General features: G+C 43.5%; 1 protein-coding gene across 2 annotated transcripts; it reads right to left on the bottom strand.

Moving 5' to 3' along the window:
- Window positions 1–3,619: 3,619 nt before the first annotated feature.
- Window positions 3,620–10,571, bottom strand: CBLL1 (Cbl proto-oncogene like 1). 2 transcript variants are annotated; one of them, XM_084287729.1, is made up of 6 exons: window positions 10,508–10,571; window positions 7,810–7,977; window positions 7,359–7,456; window positions 7,062–7,145; window positions 6,178–6,251; window positions 3,620–5,619 (listed from the first exon to the last, which is right to left on the bottom strand). In XM_084287729.1, exons 1-6 carry the CDS (start codon window positions 10,518–10,520, stop codon window positions 4,578–4,580), a joined length of 1,479 nt encoding a protein of 492 aa, XP_084143855.1. In that variant the 5' UTR covers window positions 10,521–10,571; the 3' UTR covers window positions 3,620–4,577. The 2 variants fall into 2 exon arrangements, with proteins under 2 accessions (XP_084143855.1, XP_084143854.1); XM_084287728.1 differs by having other exon boundaries at window positions 7,359–7,459.
- Window positions 10,572–13,088: the final 2,517 nt, after the last annotated feature.

The following is a 13,088-nucleotide window of genomic DNA, read 5'->3' on the forward strand; positions in this document are numbered from 1 at the left end:
CATTCACTGTGATTTTGGAGCTGTGTTCAGGCATTGGTTTTCACAAACAAAACTGAATAAAACACGGCAGACTGGAATGTTTTCACGTCTATTTAAAATCATTTTTCTTGTTCTTTTGCTTTAATCATTTAAATTGCAATTTTACTGCAAAACACCAGCATACAGAAATGGAGCATTCCTGCCTGTTTGTGAATGGAAATGATCCCCCTTTCCATTACCAGAAGCGTGTTACACTTCTAAGTCCCGTTAGCACTCACTGATAACAGCATCAGGACGACTGAGCCAATCTAACAGCTTCCTGCTGCTATTCCACCCACATCTTTCAGGAAGCATGCTGGATTTTTTAATCTTTTAATCTCTGCTAATCTCTTACACTCAGAAACCAAATCAAAACTGGAAAGAAAAATAATAAAAATAATAACACCCCACAGTTGGAGAACAAGCAAATACAATTCAGAGGAGGAAAAGCTTCTGAAGTCACAGTGTCTTGTGGCTAAGTCAAGACTAAGAGGAGCTTTAATCTTCATTATTCTCATTCATGTTGCCCAAAGAAATGCAGCTATTTTGATTTACAAACCACTCAGTATGATCTGTGAATATAACATACCTGAGCACAGTGCAGAACCAGTTGAGGGCACCATTTCCACACAGAGATGAATTCACTGTTGCTAGGAATTGTTGTTAACATCATCAAGTAAAAAACACTGAAAATACAACCTGTGTAATACTGTTATGTGCTTTAGAAAAGTAGAGTCGAGATGAAAATGAACAAAATCAGACCCAACTTTTACAGAGCAGGAAGCATTTTAGGAAGAGAGCGGTGTGCTCTGACTTGATGCACAGAGAAAATGTAACCACAATTCTTTTTCTGAGAGCACTTGACTTTACATAACACAGAAGACAGACCAGTTTGCTCCGTTTACTCCATGTCTGCAAACTCCAGCATGAAATGAATATGAATTACTTCCACTTATTTTCTAACAATCTGAATTTGACTCTCCCTCGAGAGCCATAACCACAAAGGAGTGGACACTCCATCCGCTATGGGCTTCCAACTCTCCCAGATTGGATCTAAGACATTTTTTCTTTTTTAAACAAACATGAAAAATGGCACTTAAATGGCACTCGCCACATCAAGCACCCAATCTTTATGCTCATAGCATTCTCAAAACCTGAAGAAAGTAGCATTCATGCAATTAGCTGCTTGTCATGAAGCACACACGATTGCAGGCGATCCTTTAAGCAAAATTAGAGATGGAACGGAAGATAACTTTGAAACCACGGATGTCTTCAGGCCTTCCATTTGTGTCCTCTAATTAATTCCGTTGTGAACACAAACTATCATCAAACTCTTTTTCATTCCCTTAAATGGCCCCGTTGGAGGATCTCACGATAGCAAACATTTTAATGTTGTCAGAGGTCTCTTAAAACCGGAGATCTGCTTGGCAATGCCTCAGGAGGGAGATTGCTGCCACTGGCAGGGATAAACGTTCAGCATAAAACCGTCTCGATTCAGTGGCTGTCTTTAAAGGAAGACCCAACTAGGAATCCAAAGAATTCAAAAAGTACTTCTCACCATCTCAAAGACCCTTAATCATACAGGGAAATACAATATATGGCATTGCTGAACTTCACACTGAAATCACCAGGGTCTTAAAAATAAAATAAAATAAAAACTCCAAAGAAAAACATAAACGAAGACGATTGTTAACGTAACATTTCAACCAATGCAAGCATGTTTTAATTTTGTAAATACGAGAGTATCAATGTTACCCTTTGTAGGTAAACTTAAGACTTCAAGAGGTAAAACACATTTAGGTCTTCCAATCCAAGCAATACACAGAAGTTTGACCCAAGTCCAAATCCTTTCCACAGGAGATGACTTTTCAGCATCTTCTCAGTCACAAAGACTTTTGATCCATTAAACGATTCAAGGGATCCCATTAACTTCTGGAGTAATAAAAATTTCAGTACCATTTTGGGGTCGTTATACAGCAATCACAACATCAACTTTGCCCCAAATATAAACAAAAACCCCAAATTCTCAGTTTCTACAGTGACATATATTTGTCTTCTGTGCTTTTTGATGGAGCAAGGGCTGCTCTTGTTCCTTAACCAACTAAAGTTAAATTGTCTCAGGATTTTCAGAGAAGCACTTCAAAAATAGCTTAAAAAAATGCAGCAATGGACACAGGTATGAAACCTTCATCTGCTTCGCAACAGACTAGGTAACATTTAACAAAAATACATAATCTGATTTATTTCTAAAAACTAGCATGATGAAGAGAGTTGGGTTACTTTGTCAGCACCATATTTGAGGGTGAATAGCTGATTTCAGAGAGCCTTTCTTTACAAAACAGAGCACATTGGTAATGCTGGCACACCGCTGTATTGTGGTTTACCCCTGCGCAGCAGCGTGCCACGTGGTACCTGAGTAAATCTCGCATCAGAAACAAAATGCAGCCAGTGCCAAGAGCCATCGGTAAGTCTCTCCAGAAAAGGTCTGCCAGCCGTCAGCTTGGCTTTCTGGAGTCAAGGAGCATCAGTCACTTCAGACGTGTGGATTTCCTCTGCAATGAAGTTATTTTCTGTAACACAAATCTGCCCAAAACAACCTCCTAATAGCAATGAGAAAAGGGAGAGTTTAAAGGTTCCTCATGTATTTATTATAAATTACGGAAACAAAACACTGCTGGCGGTCATTTTCTCCTTCACGCACACTGAAGCTCTCAATCGTCAACCTGCCACGTACCGCAGCACAACACCACAACCAACCTTTTTTCTTTGCCAGTGTTTTATTTAAAATGACTTACTCCGCAGAGAAACAAAACCAAAGAACTCTGTCTTCGAAACAGGCACACCACAGCTGAGCAGACTTTCCGCCAGCTGACACGTACCAGCCATTTGCACACCCCAGAATTTACTGTACATCCCAGAATTTATTTGCACGTCTCCAAAGAGCTGTGACGCAGCTGCATTTGTTTGAGAGGAAAAGCAAAAGATTTTCCCGTGGTCACAAGGAAATCAATGGCAGTCAAGGACAGAGCAGATTTAGAGAACACTTGCTCAGGTAATTTAAAAAACACACAGTTGACACAGAACTACAAAATTTGGAATGTTGTACTGCCAAAGCTCTTTGATAAACTAAACAATTATGAGGCAGGAAAAAAAAAAAGTTACAAAATAGAGTGAGGTTTTAAAGAGAATTCAGATTTTCAGTAGGAAATTACAAACCTTAAAAAAGAACAGGCAGGACTTCTTCATCTAAAATCACCACTACTAGAAACGTGACATTTTGGAGAAAAAGCAAAAAAGGCTCAGCACTAACATTGATTAGAAACACAAAGGCAAACATTCAAGACTGTCTTATCAGTGTCTGGCTCAGTTAGCAGCTGCACTTAAAGAGAACATTCACATCTTGTATTTAAGAGCGTGCTTATAAAACCTAAATCTGGGGCCAGAACAGCCCCCAGGGCCTGCCTATATTGCCACCTATATTAAAGACTCTTAACTGTCCAATTAAGGATGTAGCACAAAAGTTGAAACAGATAAAAGGTGTGTAGCTTTTATTATTTTTTTCATATCTACATGAGGGATTTCAAATCCTTTCTTTCACGTTACCAAATGGGAATTTTTCCAACTGTACGTATTATATAGTGACGGAGGTAAATGCCACTTCACCAAAAGCAATCTGCTTCTCTCAGACATGGCAAGCCAGCTCATGGCCACTTCCACACAAACATAACCATAAGTAAACAAAATAGTTTGAATTCACACCACTGAGGAGTGTACATGTAAACAGAATCTTCTCGAACAAAACCAGCCCCAAAAACACCACCCACACCCGTAACATCATAACCCGCTTTCATGTCACGCCCAAAGCTGCATTTCTGGTAAATTTATCTTGGTCTTGATACCACACAAATTAAAAAAGACAAAAAAAGAAACTAAAACAAACCCAACAAACCTGAAATACAGTGTTTGGATGTCTGACTTCTCGTGTCATGAATTCACCGTAGCCCGAATTCATTGAAAGCAACAGTAAATGTTAGTAAAAATATCAGTTTCCTTAGTATTTCCCACTTGGATAGCATCAGTGCCAAAATGGTGTCCTGGAACCGTGTCTGTGTTAACTTCACATAAAAACCCACCACTTTTACAACCATGTTTCAATTTAATTATTGTACACAGGTTAACAAAAATGTATCACAAGTGAAACTAAACATTGGATTTAACAAAAACAATATTCAGAATGGTACAACACGTGTTCTTTTTCTCCAGGAAGTAATATTACAAGCGTTCATCTTAAGGACAATTTAGCCACACTATAGACAGAAGTTCTGTTAAAATGCAACTGTGGTCTACTAAGCCACTTATTTTAGCACTACAGAGTATCTGAAGTCAGAGTCCTACATCCAAGGCTTAAAAATCATTAAAGATCCAAACCCCAAAACGTCTTACAGTCAAAATGACAGTATTTAAAAAAACAACCCCCCCTCCCCGACAATTAATTAAAAGGCTGTTGTATATAGTTTTATCCTCTTCATAGCACTCTTTATTCGTGTAACTGCTCGTTATCATTGGTAATAGGGTCTGTATCTGGCTTGATCAGGGTGGTGCGGTCCAGGAAGAGGGGCCTGAGCAGGAGGCCCTTGCATTCTCGGCGGTGGAGGCGGCCCTCGTGGAGCTGGCCAAATCCCCGGACTCATCCCCCCTGGCTGCGTGAAGGGGGGGCTAAGAGTTCCTTGGTCTTCACTGAACTGTGGCAAAGAGTTAGGGTTGTAGTGGTGGGGAGGGGGCGCGCTTACGTTTACGGGGGGGCCTCCGTGCTGAGGAGGGGGAGGTCCCGGAGGAGGATGATTCATGTAGGGTGGCATCTGGGCAATTATATGTCCAGGCGGCGGGGTGATGGGAGGAGGAGCAGAGGTCATTGGCGGCGGAGGAGCTTGGCTGTACACCATGTGAGGAGTGCCCGCTGCCTGGGGGGGATGCTGCAAAGGGTGGCTTATCGGAGGAGGCGGTGGGGGGGGCGGCGCGTAATGCTGCTGCGGAGGCATGATGTGGTGAGGGTGCGTTACCACGGGCTGCCCCTGGTACTCGGGGTGATGGTGAGCGGGTGCCGGGGCCGGCGGAGGTGGTTCTCGAGCCCCCGAACTGGAATCATCCTGAATGGGAACAGTTATCAGGTTGCTGTGTTTCCTGGTGGAGATGCGGAAGGTGTCCTGACTGACCGGGCGAGGCGGCGGCGGAGCCATGGCCATCTCCGCCGGAGGGGCACGGATGTCTTCGTGGGGCTGGTTGTAATGCTCGTGGGGCACGTGCTGCAGGGGAGGCGGGGGCATCATGATGTGCTGCTTCGGCGGGATGTGGCTCATGTGGTGTTTCTCAGGCGGCATTATGAAGCGCTCGGGAATTTCAGCGGGTGGCGGGGCAATCGGAGGGTGAACGGGCTCAAGTGGAGGGCGAGTAACGGGCTTTCCGGCCCTCATATGGCGGTGGTTGATGTGAGCTTGTAGGTCCCTCTGTGACAGGTAAGTTCTCTTGCACCCTTGGACAATGCTACACATGAAGAGAGACCCTCGTACGCACTGCTCGATGCGCTGCACAGGTTCGTTACAGCTGAAGGAAGAAAAAATTAGTTTACTGTCATCACAGAGAGAATAATCTGCAAGATTTTGTCGTTGCTGTTGTTAAACACCAACCATTTTACCAAAATTATCCAAATTAGACATCACATTTCCCCCCCCCACTGTAACAATGAAAAATGTTTTGTTGATTTTGAAGTTAAACTAACTTGTAAGCCTCCAAATACAACTATAAAATAACAAAAATTTAATGGTGTAGAAGTTTAGACACAGCATCACCCTCTGCCACAAATTCCCTTGGCGTTTCAGTACTTACCCAGGGTCACACTCAGTAATTAAACAGCTTCTTGCTCCTTTTCAAACTCGAGCAATTACACTTTATCTACACAGATATTTAAACAGCAACGTAAACATTAATCTTTTACACTCTATTAACTGTGAGATATGAAGCTATAATCAAGTGGTGCAGTAAGAGTACTCTGCTCTCTCTCCTAAATGTACATAAATAAGAAACACGTTAATACATTATCCGAAATGAGGCATTTAATTTTCTCTCCTACATTTCCTTTAAGAAAATTTCAAGAGAACTTACCCCGGACACATCTTGTCTCCCTTTTTCTCATGTAGTATAGCACAGTCATAGCAGAAGACATGCTTGCAAGGTATCTGGAAGAAAAAAAGGCTCTGTCAAGACAAGATGCGTCATTCCACAGCGCACAATTCCTAAGAATAGAAGCACTTAAGTTACTCATGAAACAAACAGATACAACGTAGCAGTTAGCAGTCTACTTTAAATAGAACAGTTGAAAAACAGTTCGAGTTTGGGGCTTGGGAAAGCAAGGTTTTTGTTTTGTTTTGTGGTTTTTTGTTTGTTTAAAAAAAAAAGTTGGCAAAAAGTATAGGTAAAAAATTAAAGTTTTCCAGTAATATTGAATCTTTACAGAAACTGTATATGCAGTCTAATTACACTTGCCTTATGTGCATGCAGGAAATGTCTTAAAAGCATCATCAATCACCAACAATCATCAGGTCAGAGCCCTCGGTCTGCTACATCACACAGAAATCTAAATCTCCGGGAATTAGTTACACTAGTTTTAAAGAAATAAAAGTGTTTTCTAACTTGGCTGTAAATCACCCAGTGACATAAAAAAGCTTAGTTTTAAAGCCAAGCGGTACGAGACTGAAAACCACTGAACTTGAAAGACTTTTGCTCCTATTTTTGGGTTTCTGTTTGTTTTAAAGCTTTTCATTTTAACACTTTCAAGCTTGCTTTACTAAATCAAGGAGCAAAGTAAACTCAGCCAGAACAAAACATTTCAGCAATTAAGGCCCTGGTTCCATCCTGACATTCTTCTGCTGCTGCTTTCAGCAGACCTCTGAATAAACCATCTCTAGAGGCTTTGCAGTGATACAGCAAGACCTGATTGTACCTAAAGGGAAACCACGGCTGCTGCTTCCCCTGGTGGTTTCACTCACCATGCGCCCGTAGGTTTTGATGGGCAATCCACACTTATCGCAGAAGTGGACGGGCGTATCGTCCTTCTCCCCCAGCAAGTTTATCTGGTAGAAGAGAGAAAGAGGTAGGGAGAAAAATCACTAAGGCTGCTTATTTCAATCATCATCAATCAGCTCATTACTTCTGTATTAGCTGAGAATGCAGCAAGAATCCCACAAACACGAGAAAGCAGAGAATAAAATTTTAGTAAGGGAAGCACTGTTATTTTATAAAGTATTCACAGAAAAAGATCCATGGTTTTCCATCTGTGACTCTACCTTATAGTCCCAGAAAATGGGTCCAGGGAACCTCCTCTGATTTCCAAACATTTCACCTCCTTTGCATTCGTACCGTTCCTCTTCGTTATAATCAAATTCTTCTGTGGAAAGAACAAAAGAGAAGACAAGCCAGCTACAACACCTCCCTGGCTGACACCAGCTGCTGTTAAGTGCATGCATCAATGTATATTGAAATAATTAAGAAAGGCCTCGACATTCCCAGCCTGCTGGGCCCATTCTGCAAGAAGGTACAATGAGAACAGCAAAAATTCACTTTGGGAATTGGCACCATTGATTCCTTACAGCACAGCAGTACCTGGAAACGTGAAATTTGCTTTGCAGTGTACAGAACCTCGGATTTTAGGTCTTCAAAACTGACTGGAGACTTGAACAAAGCTGCAGAATAACATGCTTCCTTCCTACAGGGCTGGTGTTTGGAGTATTTACTTACCTTCATCACCAGCTTGGGTCTTGGAAGGCATCCTGTTCATATTTCTGGGAGCCCGAGGTGCGGGTTTGGCTTTATTGGTCTGCTTTGAGATCAGCTTTATAGGGATTCTTCTACGAACATCAAGACCACCCAATGATCCTGAACTATTTGTTCCTTGCAAATCATTGTCTGTGAAAGAAGAAAAGGTTGTTATTTCGCAGCTATTAAATAGCTATTAAAGAGGCTAAATATTAAAATAACAGTTCTAAGAAAAATAATTTTAAAAGACTGTTTATACAACATACCGAAGTTAAATAACTAGAAAATAGTCACAAGCAATTTCTGCTAGAAGTCGGGTCACAAAATTGTTTTCAAAACAACTGTGGTTTTAGGAAATATACCTCTAAAAACTAAGTTATTAAAATAAATAAATAAACTAGTCTGTCATTTTTGCACAGCAGGAAAAAAAGGTTCACTGTACAGCTCTTATCACAGCATGAGCAGTACTGAAGAGCCAATTCTTTGTATAACCTTAATAGCATGGAATTTCTTACAAGAAAGCATTTTTACAGTTTATGTGAACTGTTTACTGAACAAGTTGGAAGGAAACCAGTCTCCATATCAACTCACAGCACCTCGACACATCACTGAGAGGTTTAGCATAAAGAATCACAGAAATACTGGTGCTTAGGGTATGCAGAAGTATCCTTGCTAAAGCGAAACTGACTGCTCTCTGCTACCGAATTCTCGTTAACCAGATTTAAAGCCGAGTACCAGGGCAAAGGAAGCCAGAAATTGTCTGACTCATGCCTAAGCACACACAGGCTCCATGAGAGTCTGGTGGTGACAAAGCAACAAGCAACTCCAAGGAAGGGGGTACAAGGCACAAACTACCCCAGCTTCCAGTACATCTGCCTTAACCCACCACACAGCTCCTCCTTTCCACCAAAACTGAATTACAGCCTTCACAAATCTACCTGCCTCACTTCCTTTTTAATTGAAAATCTTGTCAACACGTATCCCCACCAGCCTTTTGCAAAAAAGGGTCAAAGTTCTGAAAAAAAAAAACATTATTTGACTCCTATTCAGAAGCCTTTACATCTTTTACCCACTACAGGAACTAGGTGGGTATACACCTGAGGAACACCAGCAGTGAAATTCACATTTTAAAACCAAACCTCCCGAGAGCTTCATTTGGAAGCCTTGTGCACATGCCAGCGTTTTCAGGGATGTGGTTTGGGTGTTTTTATTCACAGCTTTCAGACTGAAGCCCTGTCCATGCTTTTAACTGGAGAAGTGAAGACATAAATATTTAACGTTGCTGTCATTTCTGGTCTGTCATGAGAGGACTTCACATCAGAGGCTGGAAACGTTTCAGGGGGGCTGCGCTGCACCTCCAAGCTCTGCCACAAGCTGTTGGGGTGTGAGGTCTTGCTACAAATCATTCAGCACCTAACACCAGAATTGGGAACTGCAACAAAGTTTCACATTAGGACTCTACCCGGACAGTCACTGTACCTCAGCATGGAGAGCCCCTGGTTTTCTGAGCTAGATAAACCTCCTGATTTCCCGTAACATTGCTTCACCCCAAAAGGCAACACCCTAACCAGCAAAGACAACAACAAAAAAAATGACAAAACCTGGTCTTATATCTGTTCATTTGCTTTTTTCCGGCTGTCCTGTTGGCTGGACAGGTGGCCCTGCAAGCAAACAACTCAGGCATCAGGTTTATGGGGAGACAAGCTAGCACATCAAAGGCAACGCTAAGTGCTGAAGCTGCCTATATTCCACTCGCTGGGAAGATCTGTTTCTCACTAGATTATACAAAGACTCCACTACAGACCAAAAAAGTCCACAAAGACCTCAGCAAATATGGCTAACTACAACAAATCTCGAGACAAAACTTCACACGCTCCACCGACCTGCCATAGGAAGCAGTTACACTCTGACACTTCCCAAGAGCTTTGCGAGCTCGGGATATTTACACAGCTTAGAGACTGGCTGAACCAAACGAGCAAGTTTTAGTCACACGTATTTACAGGAGGAGAAGAGACTCCAGTCTGAGCACGCAAACCCAGCAGGATTAAGCCCCGACCGAAACAACAACAAAAAAGTGTCCGAAATGAAGAAGCCCCACCCCCAAAAAGCACCTGAAGCGTTTAACCACTTAGAGAAGATGCAACAGAAGCCGAGACTATCACCTTCATGAGCTTTGCTTATATTTTTGAATCCCAGGGGTTCTTAAAATCGTAGAGTCACAGAATGATTGAGGTTGAAGCCCTCCAAGCCCACCTGGTCCAACCACCCCCTGCCACCAATGCCACCACTAACCCATGTCCCCAAGCACCACGTCCAACCTCTCCTTGAACACCCCCAGGGACGGTGACTCCACCACCTCCCTGGGCAACCCGTCCCAGTGCCTGGCTGCTCTTTCTGACAGGAATGGCTCCTCATTCCCTCCCCATTCCCCCCTCATTCCCTCCTCATTCCCTCCCGGAGCCGCCCGCACCCCGCCGCCAGGCTGGGCTCCCTCAGCGCAGGCCGCACGCTCCCGCCCCACCTCCCCCCGCCGCCCCCCGGCCCCAAGGCCCGGCGGAGGCCGCTCGCTGCCCGCCTGCAGCGCGGGGGCCGCACCCCAGGGCCGGGGGGGTCCCTGAGGGGCCCGGGGGGGCCCCGAGGCCGCGCGGGAGGCGCCGAGGCCGCGCCGCCGGCTCCTCACCAGTGTGGGCCATGGCGCGGCGCGGGGCGCTCTGGGAGCGGAAGGGCGAGGCCGGAAGCGGAAGCGAGTGGGAGCACGCGGGGGGGGGGCGGGGTTGGGGGGGTGGCACCGGGGCTCCGTTACCGGGGGAGGGGGGGGGAGAGGGGGGAGGGGGTGGTGCCGCGGTGGCTGATGGGATGGTGGGGGGAGCGCGGCATGCTGGGAGTTGTAGTGCCGGGCATCCCACGCATGCGCGGTGAGGGAGGGGAGGAGGAGAGGGGGTGGGCGCCATGTTGGGGGGCTGTGAGGGGAAGGGGTGGCGGCGGGGGCATGGCGGGGCTGGGGGCGGCTGGCTCCGCAGGGCTCTGCCCGCCTCGGCGCTCTGTGGCGAAACACGGCCCTGGGCCGCCTCGGGGAGGGATGGAAAGGCAAAATGAGGCAGTTCGGGAGCCCTCCCTGGGAGCTTGGTGGGAAGGTGTGCCAGAACAGTGGGTTTCTAATAAATTAAACACGTCTGAAACTGCGCTGGGCTCCAGCTGCTGGCTGACATCACCATGGGAGTGATTAATGTCTTAAAACTGGAGCAATCCTTTAACCAGGTTTATAAAAACTTAAAATGGCTTGACAGAACAGTGGACCTCCAGTATGCACTGAAGCTTCATAGGAAGAGTGCCCTGCCCCAGAGACTACGTTCTGGATTTCCATAAAGTTAGGGGTTTGAAAATACCACGTATAGAACGTGTAGAGCACGGAAGGAATATACAAATAATGAAATCCCAGGCTATAGGGCTGAAAACGCCCTCAGTCTCAAATAGTACCTCATAACTAAAGCTGGGACAACTCCAAACACTCCAGGCTGGTCAGCATCCTACTGAAGGTCCTCAGGATGGGGACCTACAGAAACCTTTCTCCATTATCTTTGTAGCCCTGGCTTCACAAAACAGCCTTTTAAGCCTCTAGTTTCTTGTCTTATCTCCAAAAGGTGGAGAGAGGGGGTTTGGCATTCGTTTCTTTTGTTTGTTGACAGGCAGAGCCAAGGGAAAAGAGACACTGATCTGTGCAAAGTGCATTTCCACGTCATACAAATGCACAACGAGAAGAATTTTAAGAAAATGCAGGTGCATGTAGTACTTTTTCAGTATGCACAACTTTATTTTCTAGTTAATGGATACAATTACTTTCAAAATGCCTCTTTTAAAAAGGGTAATAAAGTTAAAATGCATCTCCAAATTTAGTACCTGATATGCAAAGACAATAATATTCAAAATGCATACAAAAAAAAGTCACTTCTTCATTCCACTGAGGGGAAAAAAATCAGTACCTTTAGTTGCATTACTTGTGGTTGTTTGAACTAGTACAAAATTGGGTAGAATTTTAGCTTCAATGCAAAATTGTTTTGGTATCCTTCATTCTGATGGATAATTAGACAGAAACTCACATACTCCTGACCCCTCTGAAAAATGTATTGGAATGCCTGCTGCATGTTACCTGCTACCATTCTGTGTAAATGTAGGTTTTTTGTGAAAAAATTACTCAGGAAAGGTTGAGTGCAGCTATACCTTGAAGAAATACACAAGCCAAGAATGAGAGTAAGTGCATTGCATCGTGTATTATCACAACTGATTGATTCCAGCTGAAATGCCATGTTTGGACAGAACAAGAGTGCCAACAATTTTATTTTATTTTTCTAAATACCTACATGGACAAGAACTGGAGAAGGTTCAAAATACAGGGCCACATTTTTGGCAAGAATTTGTGCTCAAACTTCACAGCGCAAATGTTCTTTTGAGGGGAAAAAACAATCCATGTTAAAATTTGTATCCCATCTTTCCATAGCATGTGTTCTGCATGAAAATGTTCTGAGCCTAAGCATTACCAATGTAGAAACCTAGTTTTTTGCTGGCTTGGACTGCAATGCCAGTACCTTTGAGGTTCAAACCTCTGGGGCATCTGAAATGAGAAACTTCACTGTCATGAAGATCGAAGTTTTTGCCTTAACTAGGGAATAAAGATGTCGGGTTGATGCTGTTACCCACTGAATAAGGATCCTGTCCAAGTGATTGAAATTTATAGTGTTTTTTTTTCACTGATTTTGATGGAGTTCACTCAGGTCTTTAGGGCAGATAATTTATTTAGTGCTTAGCTTTTCACCTGAGATTTTCCACTAGCTTTACTTGCAGCAAAAAAAAATTTCAGTGCAGTGAGATACGGGAAAATTTCTCTGATGGAATCAAATAGGGAGACTCAAGTATGTGAACATACTGAAGCTATTTAGACAAAATTGTGAATCTTAAATATGAAAGGGCCTTTATACCAGACATTTCTTATACTTCTGTTATGATATATTCCCTCACCATGCAGGTTTTTTTTTTTCAATTAAAAATATAGTGCTAAAATATTTAAGGTAGCAGTCTGTTTTCCATCAAAGCACACTTCTTTTTTTCATGAAAATTAAGAACATTGACTTATTGCATATCTATTTTATATACTCCTAAAACGAGGATTAAAGTTGTGCAGTTCAACTCCTTTGTCTTCTGAAAATTATTGCACTTGTGCATTATGGACTGTCAAATGCCTAGACATTTCCTGCAAAAGAACAGCA

The sequence above is a fragment of the Netta rufina genome, assembly GCF_964035555.1.
Source record: "Netta rufina genome assembly, chromosome: 1".
Classification (NCBI taxonomy): domain Eukaryota; kingdom Metazoa; phylum Chordata; class Aves; order Anseriformes; family Anatidae; genus Netta; species Netta rufina.

Bases quoted from the DNA above. Each gene is read 5' to 3' on its own strand.
- CBLL1 (XM_084287728.1), bottom strand. The intron at 7,146-7,358 runs GTAGAGTCACAG...CTCTTCTACCAG, and splicing joins CCATTTTCTGGGACTATAAG to ATAAACTTGCTGGGGGAGAA. The intron at 5,620-6,177 runs GTAAGTTCTCTT...TTCTTCCTTCAG, and splicing joins GGAGACAAGATGTGTCCGGG to CTGTAACGAACCTGTGCAGC.